Source organism: Heloderma suspectum, chromosome 3 (genome assembly GCF_057233095.1).
Source record: "Heloderma suspectum isolate Gila_16-S chromosome 3, 16-S_ref, whole genome shotgun sequence".
In the NCBI taxonomy this organism is placed as follows: domain Eukaryota; kingdom Metazoa; phylum Chordata; class Lepidosauria; order Squamata; family Helodermatidae; genus Heloderma; species Heloderma suspectum.
The window spans coordinates 38,644,508-38,670,749 of NC_139460.1; the positions used below are offsets into that span (position 1 = coordinate 38,644,508).

A 26,242-nucleotide genomic window follows, 5' to 3' on the forward strand; every position below is an offset into this window, starting at 1 on the left:
TGCTCAACCTTGACAGCCTTCACTGATAAAAAAAGAGACCCCCCCCCCCCCCCGATGAATGAGGGACAAAATGGAAACCAACAGCTTGCCAAAAATAGAGGTTTGTTTTAATGATGCGAGCATTAAAGCAGAGGTTGGGCAGAGAGCTTACAGCATTACACAAGTCATGAGAAGGGGAGAAAAAGGATAACTTTGTCTCCTGGTCAGTCAAGACATGCATTGGCAAGGGTAGGGAGAGCCCTAGTGTCTCTCCACTAAGAATGCACGGCAGTTTCCAGGGAGGGCCGCCACACACTTCAACAAACCCAACTTCTGATGGAGCATTAATCTTCCAGTTTGTCTTCCTTTTTATACTAGAACCCGGGATTAGCAGAATGGTGGGAGATTTGGGACAGATAAAAGCACATAAGCATGGCATTCACTACCTCAAGATGTAATGATGGCCACTAACTTGGATGACTTTAAAAGGAGATCAGACGCTCATGGAAAATAAGGCTATCAATGGCTACTAGTCAGAATGGCTATATATTGCCTCCGGTATCAGAGGCAGCATGCTGGGGATCACAAGTAGGACGATGCTGTTGCACGCATGTCTTGCTTGCGGGCTTCCCATAGGCATCTGGTTGGCCACTGTGTGAACAGGACGGTGGGCTAGATAGGCCTTTGGTCTGATCCAGCACAGCACTCCTTATGTTCTTAAATTCTCATGGAAACCTTCTTATAATCTACTTCCTTCCAATACAATTTGACTATATCAAACAGTTCTCTTACCTATTCATCTTTGCAGACACATCTGTATCATTCATGAAGCATTCAATATTAAGTGGAATATCTGTGCTGTTTGAGCTCATTAGCTTTTTCAACTTTTCACATTCCTGATACAAACGAAGAAGGGCTCGTATTTTTGATTTCGGGTCCAATTTGTACTTGGCTTTTATTTCAGCACAGAAGTGATCCACTAGTTTTTCATCAAAGTTTTTTCCTCCTAAGAAGGGATCAAAAGCTGTACCAAGTACCTAGTTTGAAGAAAAGAATGCAAAGTTAGTTGCCCTACACAGCACTATTCATTTCTGAAAGATTACAATTATTGATGCAAAAGCTAAACAGATGATGCTACTGACATTAGGGACATAGGAAGCTGCCGTATATGGAGTCAGACCATGAGTCCATCTAACCCAGTATCGCCGACTGTGACCCGGTCTGCATGTTAATAGCAATCAAAGGTTGTTAATTGAAAGTGGAGGTGATGAGCATGCCAGAAGCAGTGCACTCACTCGCTCCCACTAGATTTTGGCAACTAGGCTGTCATTATGTGTGAACCAGGTAACTGACTGGCAGCAGCTCTCGACGCTTTCAGGCAGGAGTTTTCCCAGCCCTACCTGGAGATACCATTGATTGAACCTGGGACCTACTGTATGCGAAGGATATGCTCTACCACTGGGCCACAGTCCTTCCCCACCACTGCACTGACTGTCAGGCCAGTGCCTGTAGACAAATCCACACAATGTTTGCAGCGCATGGCAGTCAACACAGGCAGAACCAGTTTCCACAGATCCCATACAGTTATTGAGGGATAACTTGGAGAATGTACTCAAATCAAGCAAGCCTAATTCCAGTGTTACGTTCTGCTGGCATGAATGGGATTAAATTCCCTTACACTTCTATTTACCTCACTTGGCATACCTTTGTCAGTTTAAAAGTCCGTAAACCACTTTTCATTTTTAAATACATTACAGGGATGCACCCTCTGGCCAAGCCACCCAAACGTCCAACCCCAGATAACAAAGGACTACTTGCTTTCTGTCGCATGTGCGATGCTCAGCGCAGGTGGGAGTGCAGTCCCACCTCCCGCCCCAACTTGGATGCTTCTGGATCAATGTGTCTGGAAGAAACTTTACAAACAGGAGGCTGCATATTGCCTCCAGGCTCTGCCTACCTTCAGTTTACCCTTGTTAAATGCACAGGCTGATACTTGAAATGCCGAGTGGCCCATATCTATGAACACCACTAAGCGTGGTTTCTCTTCCAGAGCGGGAAGGTCCTGCTTGTAAATCCCATAGCTCAGAGCCACTGTAAAAGAAGAATCATCCACAGACGTTAAGGTATTTAGGGCTACTGGACCTGAGCCAGAACTAGAATGCCAGTGGCATTTCCAGGTGGGGAAACGCGGTGGGGATTTTTACCGAGGTGTGGCAGCTTGGCAATGTTGCAATAAACAGTGGTGCACGGTTGGGTGGCGTGGTTAAGCTTAGGGCTAAAAAGTACACAGAACAGAAGTGGAACAAAAAAAAAGTGGATCCAGTCTTTCCTCCAGCATCCCCAACCATGCGGCCTTGATATAAAGTAGGGCAGAGGGATCTTTTTTCTGTCAAGGATTGCATTCCCTTGCAACCAAAGGCAGTGGTGGTCAGAGCCAGAGCCAAGAGTGGGTGGAACCACCCCTTCCCCCCCCTCCGCCACCCCTCCCCCCCCTTCCTTCTCTCTTTCTGCCACCAATTTTTCTCTTCCTGTTCGTCCACTGGGGGAGGGACAGAGGGCTTTTTCCAGAAGTACCGCAGAGCTTTTACATTGGCACATCTCAATTCCCTCCCCTCAGCTGTCTTGGAGGGCAGATTCCGCAAAACTCCCTACTACAAACAGAAGTGTCCCTGTAATTCAGGAGATTGAAACAGTGACCCATGTCCTTCTGTACTGTCTCTTTTATCGTGACATTCGTAAAACTGTTATCGATCCCATTTTATCTAAATTGTCAGGACACTCAGATGCATTTTATGTCCTTTTCTTTCTCTCTGATAAAAAAGCATCCATTACTCTTATTGCTGCCAAATTTTTTGCAGCAGCAAGCAAAATCTGCCAAGAATTCACTCAGTCAGTCAGTAATATATATATATATATATATATATATATATTTTCCTTTTGAAATGTTTAGAACTCTTCTGAAATGTCTAGAATTTTTTTTTTAATTTGGTTTTATACATATACAGCCTTATTTCTTGTTATTGGTCAACATGTTTTATGTTGATTATTGTTTTATTCTGGTCACTCAACTGTAATAAAGAGTGACTGATTGCTTACAGACCACTTTTGAAATTAGGCCGAGGTCAGTACGTGGTCCTAGGACCACAGGTTACCTATCTCTGATACAAAGTAACACATTAACCTGTAATACACTTATGAACTTCAGAAAGCGTTTTATGAACTTGCATATCTGTGGGAGGACTTACATGCCTGTACAGCATATTTTTCCAATATGCTTTTACATCAGTGCCAGCTTGACTATAATCATGCCATAGCCGCAAAATGTGAGAGGACCCCTCACTCTACCTATGTATGAGGGAAGCTTCATCTGCTCACCTGCTGTCATATCGTTCATTAGCCTCAGACAATTTAATCCAACAACCTGAGCAGCATCCAGCAGAGACCTCCTCTCGGCATCGGTGAAAAATGACGGAACCTGAAGGAAGCAATTACGTAACTGATTACTATGAGGAAAAATCCTGCTTTCAATACAAAAGCTTTTTTGTTTCAAAATCCAATCTCCTCAAGCTTATCTCTCTCATTTACTAGATAAAAGTAACAAGATTTCAGCACAAATGACAAAGTTGGCTTCTCAAATACTTCCAATGCAATCTTTGGGGCGGCCTTGAGCAAATAAATTGCCTTGAGCAACATACTGGGAAGATGGCATACAAATAATAATGACAACTTAAAGCACAACTTCCTGTAGTTTGGAAATGGCTTTAAAATTAATGACACATTTCAACTACAACCTGAGAGTAACCAAGACCTAGGAGCATGATTCAACAGCTATTTCAATGGGGCAAAACGATCTCAAGAGACAAAGACAAATTCAAATGAAATCTCAGAAGGGGAATTGAGTTGGAGCCATCATTAGCATTTACCTACATTAAGGCTGCTTCACACATTACAGAAGTCCTAGATGGAAGATAATTCCATGCAGGAATTAACATGAAAACCACAGGGAAATCATACATGCACACTTCTGCTCAATGCCAGGCTGCTTTTTACTGGTGTGGTTTCAAAAGACAAGATAAAAAATACAGGTCCATTTAAGTCTCATATGTGCATCTACCTTTAGGGTGGGACGGTGAAAATTGCATGTGTGAATCCACCCTTGTAAAGACAGAAGGAAGATAAATAATATAGGCAAGAAAATAGGTAAGGGTCAGATATTCCATTAAACTCCGCTTGGTGGCCACAGTAACCTTAAGGTAGTCAGAATTGGTGTGTGTGTGTGTGTGTGTGTGTGTGTGTGTAACAGGAGAACAGTGAGAACGCAAGAAGGGGGGTAGTACAGCATATCTTAGTAGCCCAGCAGTGCATTATTGTTTACCAAGCTCTATTCTTAGGGTTTAAAAATGTTTTATTATCAACAAGAACAGAAAACATAACAAAAAGACCAATTACAGAAGGAATTTAGCACATACACTACAGGAAATTTAGAACATGCTGTATAATAGCACATAAAGAATTTAAGTTACAGTTATGAATTTCCAAGTCCATATCATGGTTTTATATAACTACAAATTCTCATGAGGGATAGCTGACAAAAATCCGTTTAAGACTTCATCATAAACCATCCATGTGTTATGAAAACATGGTTTGTTTATTTCATTTCTATACTGCCAAATAGCTGAAGTTCTCTGGGCGGTTCACATTTTTGCCAGCTAAACATCATGTGAATGTATTATGTAAAAGAACTGACTTAACTTGCAAATTCATAATTACAGTGTAAATATTCCCTATTTGATTTATTTCTTATTGTACGTTACACCATTTTATATTAGCACATGGCATATGTGCTATCAATTTCTACTATGTATGACTTATTTCAATTACAATTATATATTACTTATGCACATTTCTAATTGGATTGTTTGTTCTTTTCCATCATATCCCAAAGCTTACAGAGTAATCCTATGGCTCCTAGACAGTGTCTGGAGGGTGACAGGATGCTGCGGATCCTCTCTTCCAAGGCCGGAGACAGCTCCAGCCTCAGAGGTGATCCGATCGTGAATCTCCTCCACCCACTCCCCAGCCACTGCAGAAAGCTCCAGGGCGGCTCCTTACGCGTGGCTGGAGCTCTGACCTTGGGAAGAAGACAAGAAAGGGAGGGAGGGGCGTGCCAGCGGGCAGGACAGGGAGGGGAGAGGCCAAGGATCTGCTGGTTCCAAAGGCCTCGGAGGCCCTGGCAGCACAGAAATCTTTGCTGAGGATGGTGAAGCTATAAAAGCCTCTGCCATTCCTCTTGCCCTGCATGGCTCTTTCTGGGAGGGTACTGGATGAGCAGATAAAGAGCAGCAGTCTTTTAGGATCATGCTCTCACATGGGGACTCCCATCCAGATTTCTGTTATGTTCTGCATGTAATCAGTTCCAGCAATGCTACAGCATCAGATATTCCCAGCCCATTCAAAGGGCCCAGCTCTGTTTTCAGATTAAAGTCCCACCAAGATTCAACGCTGCTTAAGAACTTGCCCAACAAAAAATCTAGACAAATTATTTAAAAGCTTCTACTGCATCGTACCATGCCTGCACAAGATGAGACAAATCTCAATACATTCAAGGATAAACATAACTACTTACAGAAATAACACAATCTGTTACAGGCTTTTTGAGGTTATTTTCGGCAGTCTCCTTCAGTTTAGTCAGCAGCATAGCCATTATCTGTTCCACACTGAATAAATGCTCCTCTTCCATGTACATTACCTGCAGAAATAAAACAACAGAAAGGCAAATATTACAGAATTTCAAGTGTGTAATAGTAACTTTTAATATTGGGCAGGGAGGGGGGAGCAATCCTATGGCCCTTAGACAGAGTATGGGAGGCATAGGATATCTGAGATTCCTGGATCTGTCCACGGATCCAGGAATCTGCACTCCACACCCTGGCATGGAAAGAAACGCGCCGGCTGCCTCTTTGAGGTCAGGAACACAACCTCAGAGGGGGTGTAGCGGGCATTCCGGTGGGAGGGGAGGAGACTGGAGAGGATACGAGCTGCCCAGAGGCCTCTCCAGCCTGCTTCCCTCCCCCTCCAAAGCACCCCAGCTAGATGGGCAAAAAACCCATCTAGTGAAACTGCAGAGTGGGAGGAGCAGGGAGGCCAAAATGGCATCCGCCGCTCCTCCCGTTCTGTATTGGATGATCATAAGCCTCTGAGTTTGGAGGCTTATGGTCATCCCAATAGGATTGCGCCCTAGGTTAATAAGTTAGAAGTTACTTTTAAAAAAAAGATTTTTAGTTTTCCAAAACAAGATTAAACAAACCAACAGAAAGAAAATAAATTAAAAAACCACATTGAATTTAAATTCAAAGTATTGACAGAGAGTAGTACATTTAACATATATGTATATTTTTCCCTTTACCTTACAAACCAAGCATTTGGGGTGGGCTAGGGTGATTTTAGAAATGTGATGTTTTTAATGTTGAATTTTATTGTATGAACTGTTTTTATTGTTGTACATACACTGAGAGCCAGTGTAGTGTAGTGGTGAGAGTGACGGACTGGGAGCCGGGAGATCCGGGTTCTAGTCCCCACTTGGCCATGGAAGCTCACTGGGTGACTTTGGGCCAGTCACAGACTCTCAGCCCAACCTACCTCACAGGGTTGTTGTTGTGAGGATACAACGGTGAGGAGGAGGATAATGTAAGCCGCCTTGAGTTCCTTGCGAGAGGGAGAAAGGCGGGGGTATAAATGCAATAAATAAATACATCGCCCAGAGTGGCTGGGTGACCACCCAGATGGGCGATTAATAAATTAAAGAAAGAAAGAAAGAAAGAAAGAAAGAGATAGGTGGAATCCATAGGCTGCTTGGAGGTTTTCTTTATAATGCTTCACCATAACAGATTAAATTTAGTCTCTTTTCCATAGTCTGAGGGAGGGCTTTGACAAATACTGCTGTGTGTAACCCTGATTAGTATATAAAATAAAATCCTGCTATATTTTATAAAAGTGATATGTTTTGCTTCTGGCTAATTTCAGTTGGTACATCCATTTTTCTGCCATGGCTATTTGCCACAGTTCCATATACCAAGCTTTCAGTATTAGAAGTTCTGCAGTTTTCCAACTTTTAGCCATGACTCTTCAGGCTGTCAAAAGCATTAATGCAATTGTATCCCTTAAGTCCTTAGATGTCAGTTTCTCATTTTGTTCTTCCCATGCTGTTAATAGAGCCAACGCTGATGTAACATGTCTGGTCTGATGTGTGGTATTTGCCATTTCCGAGAATAAGTTGTTCCAAAACTGTGACACAACAGGATATGCCCACCACATATGGAGATATAAACCCTGCTGATTACAGTTCCTCCAACATTCTATATTGTTTGTGTTAGCTATTCTTGCCAGACATACTGGCATGATATTCCATCAGTTAAAAAAAAGTTAAAAGTTAATAGCTTTTGGATGCTAGGGTAGTATGCAATGAGGGTGGTGCATGTGTAGCCAGCCCTGCCGGCCCCAGGCTGTGCACAGCCAGCCCATGTCCACGCATGGCCCCGATATATCACTTCTGGGGCAAGCCCCCAAACGCATGAAAATGCTGGTTCCTAGAAGGGGCACAACCTTCCTAGCATTCTATTGTATACTACCCTTGGTTACTAACATTTCTGTCTCTAAATCTTATCATTTTCCAAAAGGTAAAGAAATCTATTTATTAGCATCACCCAGTCTGTGTAAACAAGCAAGATCTCCTGAGAATGCGAGAGCCGGCAACGATACGGTACCGTTTAAGACATTTTATATCACCTTGGGGACCCTTTCGGGTAGAAAGGCAATTCATAAATACTTTAATAAAAAAGAATGGGTAGGAAACATCTGAAACCCAAGGGAAAGACTAAAATATTTTTAAAAACATTTATGCCGCAATGACAGTATTTGGACATCATGATAAACCATGGCTTATCATGACTGGAACATGCCTAATATGTCTCCAGACTTGCATGCTTCCCCTTCCCCATTCCTCTTCCAATGCAGCTGTGAGGGAGCAGAGGAAGCCCCTTCACTTCCATTTTCAATTAACCACAGTTAAGCATTACCAAGCAGCGAAACTGAGCCAGCCGAGTCCCCTCCTCCAACTTGGCCAGCTCTGTCCCACCACCTTTCCCCCTTGGGGAGGAGGGGAGACAGGCAAAGCTGAATGGTCCAAGTCCCCCTCACTCCTCTGACAAAGGAGCAAAAGGGACTTGGCCAACGTGGCCCAGCTTTGCTGTGTGCAGGCCTTCCCAGTAACGGATGCCCTGCACACAGGAATGCGGCAGCACAGGGAAATCCTCTCCCCGTATCCCCCACACACCCCGGAAAGGGTGGGCAGAGGTGGAGGAAGGCTCTGTGGACTGGATGCTGGAGGTCCTGTACCCCTGCGATGAAGCATGCTTGATTGCAATGTCCAAATGCAGCCCATGACTCATGACCATCATCTAGGGTGGTGGTTTCCAAACTGTGTTCCTGGGCCACTTGGAAGATGATTAGGGGTTCCTCAATGAGAAGCCAAGTAATAGCAGACAGGCTTCCCTGGAAAGTAGCAGCCACAGCAGAGCAGTGGGTGTGTTCGAGGACGCTGAAGAGGCTTGGTCATCACCCCACACTTCCTATGGTGCCACGTAATACAGAGATACCAGTGGAGATACCCGAATCTTTTGAGTGTTTCCTGGAGAGCAGAGCCTAGGGGTGGAGTGCAAGCTGAGTGCAACAGCTCAACTCCCCGCCCCCAAAGCTACATCCAAAGGCCATTACAGAGGTTGAGAGAGCTAGGGAAAGAATGGAAGGTTTCAGCTATGGATGGAAAGACATCATCCAGACACCAGGTCTATTCACTGAGAAACAACAGAGGGGTAGACCAAGTAGATCAATTTCTCAAAGGCCAGATCTGCTTATCTTGATAGACCTGGTGCCCAGGCCATGCTGCTCTGTCACCAGATTGACCACAAATAGGAGAACTGTTTTCTAACGCTATTAGGGCTTCTTCTTTTTCTTAAATGTGCAACCAGACACAAAATGTGCAGTTCCAAAAGAAGATTTGGGAAGTTCAACATTCAGGTAATGCAAATGTTGCACTGTGTTGGTGAATGTATAAACTGGCTGATTATGTAAAAAGTAAAGCAAGCAGTCCAGGCTCCTCTAACAGCCCTAAAACCTGATCAAGCCTACTTATTTCTCCTCCCACTGCCAGGACACTCACGCTACTCTCCAGAGTGTATTCACCAATGATAAGGGTGGTGATGCCAGACAATATCCAAGACAACATTCTTAAGGCTGCTTAAGAACTTTGAGCATCCATTTTTTCGCTCTTGCTCCCCCCCTTTTTTTTAAATACCCCCATTCCAAATAAAGTTTCGTTGTTCATGAATTCTTGTGCAAAGCTTGAAAATAACACTCTTCTGCACTAGCGCTATCAAATTCCCAGGATTTTTTGCTACTGTGAAAGCTATTAAATGTCAGGGAAAGTAACACCGAGCAACAAAGCACACACACAAGGAAAATGCAAAGGTGTGTTATAGCGGCACATGCTATGTGCACCAATTACAATCGCATACCACTGTGCAGCTTTGCTCCTGCCTGGAAAAATTCCTGCAGGCACCCCTTGTTTATTTAATTTGTATCCCATTCCTCAGCCAAAAAGGCTTGCGGAGTGGTTTACAAACAATCAATTAAACATGATGGTCCCTGCTACCACAAGTTGCGGTGATGGACACCAGTTTGGATGGCTTTAAAAGGGAGTTAGACAAATTCATGGAGGAGAAGACTATCGATGGCTACTAGCCTCGATAGCTGTATGCTACCTCCAGAATCAAAGGCAGTATGCCTACATACACCAGTTGCTGGGGAACATGGGTGGAAGGGAGGTACTCATGTCGTGGTTGTGGGCTTCCCATGGGCAGCTGGTTGTGAAGAGAATGCTGGACTAGATGGACCCTTTGTCTGAACCAGTATGGGTCTTCTTATGTTCTGCCCCTAGGCTTACAATCTAAAAAGTCATGACATACAAGGAAAAAGGAATGGGCAGGGAGGATAGGACCGCAGCCTGTAGATATGCTGTCTATCAAACAGCTCTACACTAGACTGTTACCTCCCTGTCCCAAGATAAAAGCTCAAAAGTGTAACGGCATTTGGAATATAGGAAGCCGCCTTATATCAAGTCAGACCCTTGGTCCATCTGACTGGCGGCAGCTCTCCCAGGTTTTACACTTGGGTCTTCCCCAGCAAGCGCTGCCTGGAGGTGCCGGGGATCGAACCTGGGACCTTCTGCATACAAAGGATGTGCTCTACCACTCAGCTACAGCCCTTCCCTGTATTACAGTCTAGATTACCCCCCCAAAACCTGATATGTGTACCAATAAGAATACCGAGATACTCCAATATCATCACTTTTTTACTGCCAGATAACTATCTCACGTAAATAAGGAACAGCAATTTAAAACCTTCATAATTAAGGTTGCAATCCCATGCACAATTACTTGGGGAAAAGCATATTTCAACTCAATGCGATTTATATCTGAATAAACACACATATAATACTGCACGGTACCGGACACTTTATTAATACAAATCACTTCAGTTTAGAATTTAGTTACCATAACAGTGTCTCCCTCAAGACTGCAAAACAGACCTCTCCCAAACATTTTCCCTGGTGCAAGCTGGCCCTTCCCTGATTTCAACCAATTCCCCCATTACTCAGCAGCCCCACCCCCATTCCATGCCTTCCCAGAGGTCCCCCAACCTTCAGGATAATCTTTGGGGGTGATTTCTTTGAGAAATACACGTTTTCCATTTTTCTTCTGGAACACAATGCCTTTCAGCTTAATTACAGAGACCAGGAAGTTATAAATATAATGAGATACTTACCTTTATTCCAACACTTCCATTTTTCATTGGAACTACACAGTAGCTCGCAAGCTCTTTCTCCTTCTGAATAAAAGGATCATTGTATGTACGACCATGGAATCTCTTGAAGTTAAACACTGTGTTGTTGGCATGTGTAATAAGCTACAAGAGGAGAGAGAGAAAAAAATGATGACTGTTGCCATCTTGACTGAAAAAGCCCACCAACTACACAGGCAAATCTAACGCCAGCAATGAACGAAGTACAGACATTATTTGAATTCCATTTACCATTACTAGTTAAAGGTTTAACAAGTTTGATGGGGGCAGAGGTAGAAGGGAAGATGAAGATTTTTAGGCCTTTCCCTAATTCCATTTCTCCACATCCATGCAAAGAAAGTAGCCTAGTACAAGCACTACATTTTATACTCCCCTGTAGGAATGGCACAGTTGTTCCCTTAGATAAGGAACAATGAAAGAGTATCCACAGGGATACAATTGGGCCAGAGTGGGTAAATCTTTTCCCTCATCCTGACGATCCCAGAACTAAGGATCAAGTTTGTTCCTGTCTGCCTAGCCCCACCCTACATTCTGGTTGTTGGACATGCTAAAATATTATGGAATGTTAGGAACTGGCTTAGGTAGTTTATACAGCAACAACAGTTTACCTGATGCTTTAAAATGATAACAACCAAAAGATGACAAGTCATTGCCCTGTCTGAAAAGGGGTTTTCAGTTACCCCATATCCAAATCCATATAGAAAAGAGCCATGTGAAGAAGAGAAATACGAAGCGCCACGCAACTGAAACTTTGCGGGGGAGCCCCCCTTTTTGCAACGACAAAGAAGTCCATGGGGAAAAGCAGGTTCTTAAAGAATTTGTTTTTTTCCAGGCCTTCATATCTCTAGTGAAGGGCTTACTCTGCATTTTCCTCTCTTTCCAGTATCTTTTTGCAGCCCACATCTGAGAGACACTGCAGGTATTTTTTTTTAATTCACAGTGTTGTTTCAGAGCAGCTACATTACTGATTTAAATATCATTTGTCTTGCTCCTTTTCAGAAGACAACTTACTTGATTTTTAGCAGACACTCCAATTGCTCTGTTTTTGGACCCAAATGACACCACTGACCTGAAAAGAGAAAAATCCACCAGTGCTTAAAATAATACAAGCACAATTGCTGTGGGTAAGTTTACAAAAATAACATGCAAAAGGCACCTAAACACACCAAGTTGTTACAGCTGGGGTTCCTCTGATATCATATAATGGTTATAAAGATGTGCACTTGTAAATGCTTTCATGACCGGAATGTGAAAGTTTACACCAATGCTTTTTGTCAACAGGATACCATAACATACTAATTTACTGTCTGCATCACTACTCTTGAGATACCAGAAAATTACTTTCTCCCACAACAGTTCACACATTTCCTTAATACATCAGTTTATACATTCACTACTGCATGCAGATGTGTTAAAACTACTAAAGAGTTCCAACAAACAGCACAGTTGAGAACAAATTTAAATATGACAACACTGTGAATTTAAAATATGTAAGGGCTGGAATTTTTCACATTCGATCTTGACTCTAAAAGAAACTGGTCAGGACTATCTGAAGGAATTCCCAGAGGCATCTGAGCATGCTAAGAAAAGAAGAGCTGTACAAACCTGGTAATTTAATCAGAGTGAAAACAAAACTCAGAAAGCTGAGCTCTGGATAATGCAAATGGCAGAACTGATACTACAAGAACATAAGAGCCATGCTGGATCAGACCCAGGTTCTATCTTGTCCAGCATTCTATTCACACAGTGGCCAACCAGCTGCTCATGGGAAACCTACAAGCAGGACTTGAGTGCAACAGCACCCCCACCCATAATCCCCAGCAACTGATGTACAGAGGCATACTGCCTCTGATACTAGAGGTAGCATATAGCATCAGGACTAGTAGCCAACAGTAGCCTTATCCTCCATAAATTTGCCCAATCCTCTTTTAAAGCCATCCAAATTGGTGGCCAACACTACATCATGTGAAAGTGAATCCCACAGTTTAACTATGCTCTGTGTAAAGTACTTCCTTTTATCTGTCCTGAATCTCCCACCAATCAGCTTCATGGGATGACCCCAGGTTCTAGTAGTTTGAGAGAGGGAGAAAAATGTCTCTCTACTCACATTCTCCACACTGTGCATAATTTTGTACACCTCTATCATGTCTCCCCTTACTCACCTTTTTTCTAAGCTAAACAATCCCAGCTGTTGTAGCCTTCCTTCCCCGGGGAATTGCTCCAGCCCCTTGATCATTTTAGTTGCCCTTTTCCCAACTCTACAATAGGTGTGGTGACCAGAACTGTACACAGAGTTCCAAGTGTGGTCGCACCATAGATTTGCATAAGGGTAGTATGATATTGGCAGTTTTATTTTCAATTCCTTTCCTAACATTTTGTTGGAGTTTGCTTTTTTCACAGCAGCTGCTCACTAGGTTGACATTTTCATCAAGCTGTCCACAACTCCAAGATCTCTTTCTTGGTCAGTCACCACTAGCTCAGATCCCATCAGCTTATAATTAAAGTTGGGATTTTTTGTCCCAATGTGCATCACTTTACATTTGCTTACACTGAACTGCATTTGCCAAATGATAGGTACAGGGCTGGGGCTGGGTTGTGCTTGTGCCCTCCCTAATGTGTAGTGACTCTTACCTGTGTCCTGATGCCACCACGTTCTGCATTTCCCACCCTCACCTGTGGTGGTGAACAATATGAAGCTGGGTTGGGGAAACAAACCATATGATGATATCGGGATTTTTAAAATAGATTTTTAAAAAACTAAAGTAAATTTTAAATTAAATTTAAAAATTAAAAGATTTTTTAAAATAGCATGGTTAAAATTAAATCTGAATGCAAGCATGCTAAACTTATACTTACAATCTCTTAACAATGAACTCTATCAGACACACAATTTCCATTCAGACACAATGACCCCAGTCCAAGAAACCAAGGTCCATCAGACCACACTCTCCATCCTTGTCCCCCTTCCCCTAGTGCACCTGGCTTCGGTGCAGATTTCCTAGTTTCTTACAGTTTCCTGTGGCATCTGAATGAGGAAAGTGCTGCTAAACCAGGATATCAGAAAGGCACAAGGAAGGAGTGCACGAGCATGGTTTATTGGACCAGGATTATTACATGTGAACCATTACATCCAACTTAAAAGCTGTTTTTCTGTGTCTATAAAAAAGCAGTGGGAAATATATTTTTCAGATCAAGAATGATAAATCTGACGCAATAGGTCACACAGTATATTATTATGAACATGATACTGCGTACCAGTAGTTGTCAAGTCATCAGATCCACTAGAATCCAACCTGATTCCAGGAGATACCACTTTGCATGCCCCTGTTTTTATGCTCTTTAAATGCCTGCGATTTGTTCAATTCTCAAACTATGAATATATATGCTATTCCAATAAACAAGGACACTCCCTTTTGTCTTATGGGAATAAACTATTCTGCCCAGTAACTATAAGCCTTTGTTCATAACATATGTAACGAGCAGAGTTACCCATTAATGTGTAACATAATGATTGCTAAAGTTAGTAAAAATATCAAGTTATATACAAATTATGCAAATCATGCCCTCCTAGATAGCATTAATTATCTATTTAGTTGTAGATATATTTAAATAGTTAGATTAACCGTGTAGTACGCCTCAGCTTAAAAAAGACATGAAATACCAGCGGGAGACTTGATTTAAATAATTTAAACCAGCCTTTTTTCTTGGTGGGTGAAATTACTGATTTAAATAACCTTTGTTTAAGTCAGCCCACCTAATACACGGTCATGGATTCAGTTTTAAAAGACTAGAAGTGTAGATTTAATATGTTTGTATTAAATTCATATTTATGTTGGATTATTTTAGACACAATATCCCTGGCATTTTAAAAATCATTGTCAGCTGAAATAAAAAACAGTGATTATATTAAGATGATTTTTCTTTAAAAAAAAAAACAGCAACTTTTATCCACCCTAACTATGGAACCCTAAGCTCCTGGGAGGAAAAGGGGGATGCAAGTGCGATGTCAAAAAACTGTCAGCGGCAGCAGTCTGCAAACCTGAACAAACATCCACATTAAGTGTCAGAAATTCAGCCACAGAAAATGAAAATAACTTTAATAATTTAAAAACTTGTGGCACCTTAAAGACATACACATTTAATTATAACATAATAACTTTGGTTATTGGGTAGTATTGGCATGTAATAAATAAATAATAAATAAGCTTCCGTACTCCAAAGTATCAGATGCAATATGATGATTTAAGTATCTTGGGATGTCCCTTCCAAATCAAGGAGACTTCAACAAGCTTTGAGTGAGGAAAGAGGAGGGTGTTCTTAAGCTCCCATTCCTGTGGGTACCCAATCTTGTGAATATGTCGGTATAACCTTTCTCTCAAAAGACCCTCAAGCACCCTAGGCTGCTCCCCACCCCCCATCCGAACTGGGTACAGTAAAATCCAGATATTCACTTGTTTTGCATCCTCTGTTGTAATCTGGGAAATCTCTAGAAGATTCCAGGTCCTAGCCTCTGTAGGACCAGCCCTATCATGGCTGTTCAAGATTCAACGGGCCCCTCCTTCAAACTGCATCATTGTCCTGCCCTCTCACTTCCTTCTACTGAGCATCAAGAAGCTGAAGGAAAATCGCATGAGCCAGAGTAGAGCAATGAATTGTGAGAATGCACTGCAGTATCACCTCTGCCCCTCCCTCGTTAATGTAGACACCAGAGAAAAGATAATGATCAACACCTAATAATCACCCCTGCCCCCATTGCACCGGCCCACGCCTCCCACTGCTGATAGAGGTGTGTGGGGACGATTTGCCTCTATGATTCCCCCCTCACATTTCCCAGGGACCAGATGTAGGTAGGAAAGATGCAGCTTAAAATAGGAAGCATCAATGGTGAAAATACTGCAAAGCCCAGCTCTGGTGGGCAGAATACATGTGCTCGAAATAAGGAACACGGATCACTCTCCGTGCAGCTGTCATACCCTGGAAAGAAGAAAGATCGCTCTTGGGCTGAACGCACACGGATTTGGGAGGATACTCGATTGAATTCAGCTTGCTTATTTCTGAGAAACACTTGCCAGGATGCGCTCTGCAACTGCTACCCTAAGGCTGCGATCCTGTGCAGAGTTACTCGAGAGCAAGCCTCACTGAACTTAACGGGGCTTACTTCTGAGAAAACATACTTATAGGCTTACTTGGAAGCAAGCGCCACTGCAATTAACGTGGTGAGGATTACGCCTGCACAACGCAAGATCGCCGCCACCCCGATTTCCATGCGGGGAGGGGGGGAAATTAGGAGGAGATACCAATGAACCCCCTCACCCGTTTAAAAAACACAGGAATGTATTCAATGTCGGTCCATTTCTTTCAATGGGTCTTCTCTACGTAGGAGCAACGTTGGATGCAGCCCTTAAAGAGGAAAGGTGCTACGCCAGGCCCACTTACCTACGAGTAAAGCCCGATGAAAATTCAGCCACCACAGACAGCATGCGACACGTACGTCTGCAATTAATTTTTAACTGCGCGAAGTCCACCGCCCACCCCGCTCATGACGGAGCCCCCCACCCCTGCGAGCCCACGCCCGCGCGACTCCGCCACCCCACCCCATCCGAGCCGAGCCCCCGGATCCTCCCGCGCCCAGCCGCCTGCCACTTACGGAGTGCATCGGTCACTGAATTCATTGGCCACCGTCTCTATGCCGCCGGCTCTGGCCACCGCGATGTAGCAGCTCTGCGAGCCGAGGTCGAAGCCCACCACCGCCATGCCCGCGCTGCTGCAGCGGCCACTCCCGGGGGCAAAGCGCTCGCTGCCTGCGCACCGCGCCGGCTCAAGATACCCGGCGGGAGCGGCTCTCACCCGCTGCAGGGACGAGCCGCGCTCAGGGCCAGCCGCGCCCTCCCTCACGCGCGGAAATCGCCGCCTCCGGCCGGAGGGCTTAAATACGACAATAGGCAGAAGTTTCCAGAAACTGCGACAGCGACTCGCCGGCTCCACGTGCGGCTTCCGCTTCCGCCTTCTCGAGCGTTCTCGAACCCTCCAAGCCAATGGCCAAGCTTGGAATCAGGAGGCGACTGTCGTTGTCAGGGCGACGGCGGACGCCGCGCGTTCCTAATCTTTCAGCGTTGCCGCCTGACGCAGGTAAGAGGCGGGGACGAGGGAGTTCATAGAAGGGCATGCGCAGTCGGGTTGTGGCTTTTTAATTATTATTCGAACAGTGGGCTGCGAGGTGGAATTTTCTGAGGTTGTAAAAGGCCTGCTCAGCTTCTCTGGGGTCATTCCTGTATATTTTGGGTAGAACCTTGGTTAATATTCGCGAAAATATTGCCAGTGTACAAGTTTCTTGGTTTCCTTTGTTCTAGTTCATCGCTTTTAAAAAATCATTCTGGCTTCTGCTTAACTTTAATTCTGTTTAATGTTGTTTCCGGTATAGGCCCCTTTAAAGTGCTGATTCTATTTCTTTTTAACCTGGTAGGTGCACCGCTTTCCTCCAGTACCTGCGTTATCATCCTTCCTAAATGCTTTAAAGAGTCAGGTGTAAGACAGGCAGGGCTTACTTACATGTTTACTCAAAAGTAAATCCCACTGAATTTAATGGCATTTGTTCTTCAGTCGTTCAGTCGTGTCCGACTCTTCGTGACCCCATGGACCACAGCACGCCAGGCCTTCCTGTCCTGCGCTCTCTCCGGGAGCGTGCTCAAGTTCATATTCATTGCATCCGTGATGCTATCTAGCCATCTCATCCTCTGCCGTCCCCTTCTCCTTTTGCCTTCAGTCTTTCCCAGCATCAGGGTCTTTTCCAGGGAGTTTTCTCTTCGCATTAGGTGGCCAAAATATTTGCGCTTCAGCTTCAGTATCTGTCCTTCCAATGAGCAGTCAGGGTTGATTTCCTTGAGGATTGACTGATTTGACCTCCTTGCAGTCCAGGGGACTCGTGAGAGTCTTCTCCAGCACCACGGTTCGAAAGCATCGATTCTGCTGCGCTTAGCCTTCCTTATAGTCCAGCTCTCCAGTCCTAAACACAATAAGGAACAGGCCCTATTGCAGGGGTGTTGAATTAAATTTTGGGGAAGCTGTCTGGTACTACATTCCAGTGGTGGTGGGTGGGGCCAAAAATACAAAAAACATGCCGCATATGTTAGCTTAAAGCTCTTACTTCTATATATACCTGCCATGATCCTAAGATCATTATAAGAAGAGCCCTGCTGGATCAGACCAAGGGTCAATCTAGTCCAGGATTCTGTTCACACAGTGGGCAACCAGCTGTCAACCAGGAACCCACAAGCAGGGCATCCTCAGCAGTCCTTCTCCAGGAGCCCCTATCAAAGGAAGTGAGGTGGGAAGCTACTAAGAAGAGGGCCTTTTCTGTTGTGGAATGAGCTTCCGAGAGAGGCTTGCCTAGCACCTACATTGTACCCTTTTTGCTGCCAGATGAAGACCTTTTTACTTTCCTAGGTGTTTTAGTTTTTCAGTTTCTGTTTTAAACCTGGTACTGTATTTTAAATCTTTGCACTGCAGCTAGGTTGTATTTGGTTATTTTATTTTTATACTGTAGTTTCAAACTTTTAAATTTTTATATTGTGTTTTATCATCTAGTATTTTCTGGTTTTAATTGTGAACTGCCCAGAGAGCTTCGGCTACTGAGCAGTATAGAAATGTAATAATAAATAAATAAATACTTCCAGTAACTAAGTCTTATGAGAAGCATTTCAACCTTTTAGAAGGGGGGCGGGGGATGCTAGGAAACCACCAAACAATCAGTGGTTGGGGGAAAGGGGGTGGGGTCATCTCAGAGAGCCAACTTGGGATCCCAGGCAAGCAGGGTTTGGGCTGTAGGCCCGAGGTTCAAGAACTCTGCTCTGTTGGATTTAATAGGAATTACTTCTAAGTAAACAGATATTAGTATGTACTGTTTGTGCGTACCTGTATGCAAGCCTGGCATTAACATTTTGCCACGACGTGTTAATTTTGGAAGTGCTACTTGATTCTTTCTCTGTGTTTGTGTGTGTGTGGGAGCCGGAGGGGGGGATTGGTATCTTACAATGTACATGTCCAATATGGTGCCATTAACTTTTATTACTAGTCTATCTCCGATCTTTTTGAAAGTGCGATAAAGGGGAAAATGTGTGTGAGGTGTCCTGGAGGTTGATGACTTCATGCAAAGGACCTGCAAAATTCTGTGTGTGATTCAAGTGTACAATAAATCAATGGTGTAGGGACACCCATATTCTAATCTGCGTTGGCAGTTATTCAGATAGAACCATCGAAGTTCTTATACCTGGCAGGGAGGTTGTAGGGGAGAGAACATAATAGCTCTATACAGGTTTGAAGTATTAGCATTGAACACAATATGGACATTAATTCAGTAGGGGCATCAATCACACAGGGCACGCATTTCATGACTCCCTGAGAAGATTAAATTCCTCCAAGCAACCAAGCAAATCATATGTATTGATCATATTACCGAGTCATGGCAACAGCTGTATTAAAGTTTGTTGCAACTTCTTAAGCAAAGTTAACATTTTTCTGCAATGTTGGTCTAGCATAACATGGCTTTTTGTAGTCTCCTGCAGCGTTGGTTGCCTTGGTGTGGGGCATCTTGGTATCTTGCGTTATGCTGTGCTCAGGAATATGTGGATTAGAGTCATAGAATCATAGAATAGTAGGGTTGGAAGGGGCCTACAAGGCCATCGAGTCCAACCCCCTGCTCAATGCAGGAATCCAAGTCAGAGCATCCCTGACACATGGCTGTCCAGCCTTGTCTTGAATGCCTCCAGTGTGGGAGAGCCCACTACCTCCCTAGGTAAGTGGTTCCATTGTCATATTGCTGTAACAGTCAGGAAGTTTTTCCTGATGTTCAGCCGGAATCTGGCTTCCTGTAACTTGAGCCCATCATTCCGTGTCCTGCACTGTGGATTAATCCACAGTAGGTTGATGTGCGTTTGTGGAGCTGAGCTTCAATGAGCTCAGGATGTCATGGAGGGTAACACTATCAATGCACTATCAATATATAACCATTATGGCTCTATATTGCCTCTAGTATCAAAAGCAGTATGCCAGTTGCTGAGGAACATGAGTAGGAGGGTGCTGTTGCATTCATGTCCTGCCTGTGCGGACTTCCCATAGGCATCTGGTTGGCTACTGTGCAAACAGAATGCTGGGCTAGATTGGCCTTTTGTCTGGTCTGGCATGGCTCTTCTTACATTCTTAAGGGACTTCCTGCTCTTCCCCTGTATGATATTATGATTCACCACTTACATTTATGATCATCTTAATGACACGTCTTGATGACGTTACAGCATTTTACTCTAACAGCTCCATTCATTTGCATTTGAATTCTGCCATTTTAGTTATCATACTTATATCTGCCTTACCCTCAGTGAGCTCAGGAGATGATGTACATGAGGTTATCCTATTTTCTCCTCCCACCAGTCCTGTGAGGCAGGTTTGGCTGAGAGTTGGTGACTTGCCCAAGGCTATCCAGTAACCTTCACGGCTGATAGGGAATTTATATCTCCTTGGTCCCAAATCCACCGCTCTATCCACCACACCAAACTGCATATTTATACACAGCAATGTATACCTTCATATGATTTTTATACATATCAATTCTAAATGGGATTTTAATGCATCTGACTGTGTGTTACATTTGGAGACTTACCTACAAAAAACAACTTATTCAGGCCATAAAGCTATTTCACACCTGAAAGTAAGATTTACTGATTTTAGTAGGTCCTACTTTCAAGTAATATGTTTTTGACTCCAGTGCAAATGCTCCAACTGAAGTAGTTCTTAATTAGGTTGACATTTTATAAACTTGTTCATCTCTGTTTTTATACTGAATTCAACATTTTGGGCCACGTCAATTACTCATATAAGACATCACCATGTTTATCAACTAAAAAAATAAGGAATGTATTTTGGCTGAATAATACATGATAAAAATAGCAGAAAACATAATTTCTGAAAATTCTCTTCCCAATAGACAAGAGTTAGTGATTATTTGGATTGAAGGTACCAATTACCAAGCGTTGATGAACATCTCAAAATAATTTTATGAATTTTTAGACAGTTTCTATTGGAGCCTTGTTTTACTATGTAATTATTTCTTAACTTTTTGTTTTTTTTAATTAAGGCTCCTGCCCACCCACCCCCACCCCCAAAAAGTCTAAAGCATAATTAGAATACTAGGGGGAGCTCTAACCACATGGAAAACACAAGCATCCTTCACTGTTATAGGAATGCAACGGTACTGAAGTAATAGATTTGTCCCTATTTCCTAAGATTTTTAGGTGAACATATTTGAGTCCCTCGGATGGGCACCAATATTTCATTGGATCTACACTATAAAACCTGTTTTCAGCATGGAGCTTGAAATTAACAATGAATGTCTTTGAGCATGTACAGAGTGCCATTGTTCTGCAATTGAATATCCGTAGTAGGTGCACAAATATCTGGGATATGAGGACAGAGTTTCCAGGTTAGACTGCCAGGAGACTTAAATCTTTAAAACTTTTGTGTGTGTGCACCACTAAGCAGTTTATGCAATGGCAGAGATGCAGTAATGCATTACTACCCATTTCTTTTTTTCTTTTAACGTTGTATTCCTTGCTGCTATAAAATGGCTCTGTCAGGTTTGGGGGAGCCCCGGGCAAGATGCCCTTGGGGTGGCCCCTTGCCATACACACCACACTGAGTGCTCTGCAGTTTCTGCCATATTTCATTCCTCACCCCTGGTGTTCTTGTGTTGTCACTCCTCTCCCCCTGCCCGGACCCTCATTGCCCAAAGGTACCTGTGAAATGAAGATGGCAGGTGGTGCACCTGCCTAATGAACTATTAAAGAAAAAAAGGATGGTGCATGGTGACAGGCATCAGGTCCAGTCTGCAGCTACCCATTTCCTGCTGCCACTGTCTCCTCTGGCTTTTGTTTAGCACCACCCCCTGCCCCTGGTTGTGGGGCACTGGACTTGCACTCCCAAATCTGCTCCTAGTAGGGCCACTGCCGTTAATTTAGGAGTAATGTTTTCTTTGGAAAGTACTTAAATTCCATCCAGACTAGAATTCTTTTAGCATTTAATTTCACCCTTCACTGCCATGGTACTAATCTTTTTGTGTTTCGTACTCTTCGATTTGTCGTGTCCACACTAATATCCTTATTGCATTATATTTCCCTTTGGCCTTTGCTATCCCGGAAATAGTCTTTACAGATTTCTTGTACACATGCATTTCCCCTTCTTGAAGTGGAATGCAATGCATTTGGTGCTAGGGGATGGGTAGTCACTGTATCCATATTTCCTAAATTGAAAAGTTGATACACTTTGGGGCAAAAAGGGTAGGGTGAAAGAACAGTGGCAGAGTTCTGCCTTGACCAGTTACAGAAAAGGTTCTACCTTGGTAAGGCTTAAGGCTTTTCACAAAACTAGCAAGAAATGAAGCATGAACAATCACAATAATGAAATGTGGTCTGTAATGGACTTCGCTCCTTATGCAGTTTCCTAAATCAGATCACAAAAAAGGTGACCTGGACTTCTAGAACTGCATAGGGGTGTGTGGGTGCGTTTTCTTGCATTGATACAAGCCTTCTGCAACATTAAACTGGAGGCATATATCTGCAAATACACAGAAAAAAAGACTCATGGAAGTGTTACAACTCTTGGCTCCCATGCAAGTGTCAGGAGCGCCCTTGCTGCCTTCTGAAATCCTCAAGTAGCCAGAATCAACATGCAGACATAGGGCTCTTTTCCAAGGCTTTATTTCTGTTCAACCTAATGACGCTTACAGATGCTAATTGCCTGAGCCTAATGAGGGAAACTTAAGAGAGCTGCCTATTAGGGGTTTCTAGCCTTAGTGAATCAGTTGGTCTCTGTTTGGAGGGAAAAGGCGGGAAGCCTCTGAACTTAAGGGCTAGGAGGTGAAAGTCCACCCCTTTCCCGTGGGGCATCGGGGCGCAGCTGTTGACGTCGCGCCAAGCGGGCTGAGCACCTCGTCTCGGCGCCCTCCATCTCCCGCTTGTCCCTTTGCCGGTGCCTAGCGTCCCAAAGCTCCAGTTGTCCCTCCCCCTGCCTGCCAAGGTCGCTACCACTCTCAGGAACGTGAGCAGGGAGAGGCTTTCCCTCCGGCGGCACCTCTGAACAGCACATGGCTTCCTCTCCCATGGTTTCTATCTCTTCCTCAGAATCAGAACTGCTTTGGGGCTCTATGGGCTCCGATCCAACCCTGACAGCAAGTAATTCCTGCAGGCCTACATGATTATTCCAGCATTAAATAAAATATTAGTGGTGGGGCAAACACCTCCAGTCAGACATCAAGAACCTATACTTTGCTCAAAACATGGAAAATAGCTTGGTTTATTCCAGGCCCAGTCCCACACCAAATTGGACCCCATCGCAGCCTTGATGTCATTTGGGGACATGACAAGTTTGATCCACTAACTTCTTGCCCTTCTGTCCACCTCCCTCCACCCATCTATCCGTTTGGTTGCCTCCTTCCCTTTCTCCAAACCCTCATTCCCACTGACCTGTTTACTTGGTTTGCTGCTTTGATGTGAGTGGCAGGATGGAGGAAGGGAGGGATGTTTCTTAGCAGTGCTGGAAAACTGCATGTTGTAGTGCTCCTGGTACCTGGCTGAGAGGAAGAAGAAATCTGGAGGTAGGTGGAAAGAAGGAGTTGCGTTTTCCAGTTTGAATCTGTGCCAGAGAAAAATGTTGCGGGCTGTAATGCATGCTTCATATCTGAGGCAAGCATTATGAGCCACCAAGGTTCATACTCCCAAGCCAGGAGATATGAATGCCTGTGACATTACTAGAAAATACATGATCAGTGCCCTGAGGGAAACATGAGAAATGGCTTTTCTGATAGTGTGTTTATTTGTCTTACTCTTTCAAAGTAAGCTGTTGTGGTTTAGTGTATTTCTTCTGTATAGCTACAGTACTAAAGTTCTTCAGGCCATAATAATGCTTAATAGCATTCATTTCCAACTGTACACGTTTATGGAAACTAATGAAAACAGTTTTCCCCACATCTTCATTGCCTTTGTATTGGAATTGCTTATGCACTCCTTAAACAATTTAAACACCACTGCATTGTTTTGGGTGGCTATAATTTATGCTCTTGTCCTTGCACGTAGGATCAATCACAGACTGCCGGATTTGCACTTTGCAGAAAGACCTTCCTATTCAAAAGTAATATATTACCTTTATCTCTTGTAGACAGAGCTGAGTGTAGAAAGTGCTTGAAGCATGAGAGCTTGATTGCCACAGAAAGCAATATGGTGGTATTTCATGTCCAGAGTTCATGTGTGTTTGACAGAAGGGTGAGCAGGTTTCTGCTGTGTCAATTTGCTAGGCAGCATATGAATAGCAAATCAGTGTTTCTTTTCTGAAACTGCATAATTCTTTTGTTGTAGAAGGAGGGGCAGTGGTTGCTGGCCTTCCACTGCCTGCCTCATAATTATATGGGAGTGCACTTGCACTCGATAGCAAACCATTGGGCAAAATGCTCAGAAGGTCTAGACAGGAATGCCGTCCTCTTGCACATAACAGAGGTATAAAGGGAGTTCCAGCATGTATGAGCTCTGCAAACCTCTGGTGCATCTTGTCTTTAGGGAGGCCAACATTAGGAAGATGAGATGAGAAGAATTGTCGTGAAGAGTGAAAACAGGAAAAGACAAATGGATATAGGTAGGGACCCGAGTAAAAATCATGAAGTCTAACTGGTAGAGATCTATTGGAATGGGTTGCTTGTTCCCCGGCTTCCCTCCCAGGGCAGGTTGCTCACAGTCTGAGACTGAATGGGCCTGTTCAGACATCACACTAAGCCATGATGGTTAGCATTTTTGAGCTAACCATGATGGCTTAGCATGATGTCTGAAGAGCGTTTTTCCCACTATGGTGGTTTATTAACCATGGACTAACCATGCTCACTAACCACTTGTTGCAAGATGGTTAGTGGGCTCTATCATGGTTTAGTGTCATGTCTGAACTGCCTCTGTGGTTAATTGACAGCAGCCATAGAGCTCCACAGCAAGAGTGGCCAAAGAAGGAGTAGCCGTACATGCCTGAGTAGCAGATCTCTATGGTTGAGATCTGCCTAGCAGCAAATGATGCGGCTGCCATAAGCCCGCTAATACACTGCCCCTGGCAACAGCCCACTGCACGCCAGCAGAGAAGCGAGCATAGAGCTGCAGCTCATGACCACTTGTGCCCTGGCCTGCCACTGCTATCGGCACGCTGTGGGCATGGCCATGTGCTGACGTATGCAATGATGCCTGTTAGAATGTGACTGCAGAGGCAGCATGGACTCCAGCACTGTGCTTGCAGTGGCATAAATCATTGGTGGAAGCAACGGAAGCTGATTCCTGATGGGCACCCGTGTCTGTCTGTACTGCAGGAGACACTTGAATGCGCTGTGCATCGGGGCGGTGGATTACAGCAGTGAGCAGCGATTATAGGCCTCCGGAAAGACGGATCTCAGACCATGTGAGTTCTTGCTGCAGGACGTGCCTGAGGGCCGTGTGCTGCGGCACAGGGGGGCAACAGGCTGCTGAACTGCCGAGCACCAAAACGGCCTGCAGTACCAAGCACCAAAATGGCCGACAGCACAAAGGCTGCTGGGATGTATGGCTGCCCATCTGGAGGACTGTCGGTTCTGGCGGGAGGGAGGGTGGTTAGAGAATGGTTAATCTAACCACATTGTGGAACATGGTTAACTGCCCATGTGGCAGTAGCACTCACAGTGGTTAGTGGTAACCACCATGCACCATGGTTAGCCTAACTACCCTTCCCCAGTGTGCAGCTGAACAGGCCAGTGGTAGTATTGTCACCACCCCCTTTCTTGTCCTTTAACCCTAGAAGGCTCAAGAGCTGTGAGCCAGTTATCTGCCTGGGATGGAGGAAGCGCACTATGCTTATCTGTGTGTGCTAACAGCCCACTTCCCTCCTCCTTCCTTGTAAGCACAGATCTGAGTTCTCTGGTAGTGTTGTTAAATGGTTCGGTCATGTGAGGAGGAAAGAACCTCTCAGATCTTGGTGAGAAATGTATACTTTGCACCTCCAGTCCAAATTAAGAGGGAATGTGTATTAAAGAGAATATCAAAACAAGCAGGAAGGGAAGCAAAGGATGTTTTAAAAGAAAAGTAAAAATCGTAGAAGGAACTTACTATCCTGTGCTAGCTCTTGGGAGTACTTACTCCCATCTAGGACTCACAGGATCCTGCAATGCACACAACATCCTTGGTTGGAAGAGGCACCGAGGAATTCAGGAGGGCAGCATACCCAGGTGACAGGGAACCCCAGTGACATTGGAACAAAGAAATCAATTTCATTTCATTAGGTTTGCCTAGGGGAGGGAGGGTGAGGA

General features: G+C 44.1%; 2 protein-coding genes across 2 annotated transcripts in view; one reads left to right on the forward strand and one right to left on the reverse strand.

Annotated features, from left to right (window-relative positions):
• The window catches only part of HSPH1 (heat shock protein family H (Hsp110) member 1), a 33,267-nt gene extending 16,369 nt beyond the window's left edge, over positions 1 to 16,898 (reverse strand). Inside the window, exons 1-7 of the mRNA XM_084842971.1 lie at positions 16,544 to 16,898; positions 11,908 to 11,965; positions 10,861 to 11,001; positions 5,606 to 5,728; positions 3,355 to 3,454; positions 1,937 to 2,070; positions 772 to 1,016 (exon numbers count right to left, since the gene is read on the reverse strand). Of these exons, the coding sequence (XP_084699097.1) occupies positions 772 to 1,016; positions 1,937 to 2,070; positions 3,355 to 3,454; positions 5,606 to 5,728; positions 10,861 to 11,001; positions 11,908 to 11,965; positions 16,544 to 16,650 (908 nt within the window). The 5' untranslated portion in view covers positions 16,651 to 16,898. The remainder of the gene's footprint in view (positions 1 to 771; positions 1,017 to 1,936; positions 2,071 to 3,354; positions 3,455 to 5,605; positions 5,729 to 10,860; positions 11,002 to 11,907; positions 11,966 to 16,543) is intronic.
• The window catches only part of B3GLCT (beta 3-glucosyltransferase), a 157,405-nt gene continuing 148,033 nt past the window's right edge, over positions 16,871 to 26,242 (forward strand). The window contains exon 1 of the mRNA XM_084842973.1: positions 16,871 to 17,025. Within this exon, the coding sequence (XP_084699099.1) occupies positions 16,932 to 17,025 (94 nt within the window). The 5' untranslated portion in view covers positions 16,871 to 16,931. The remainder of the gene's footprint in view (positions 17,026 to 26,242) is intronic.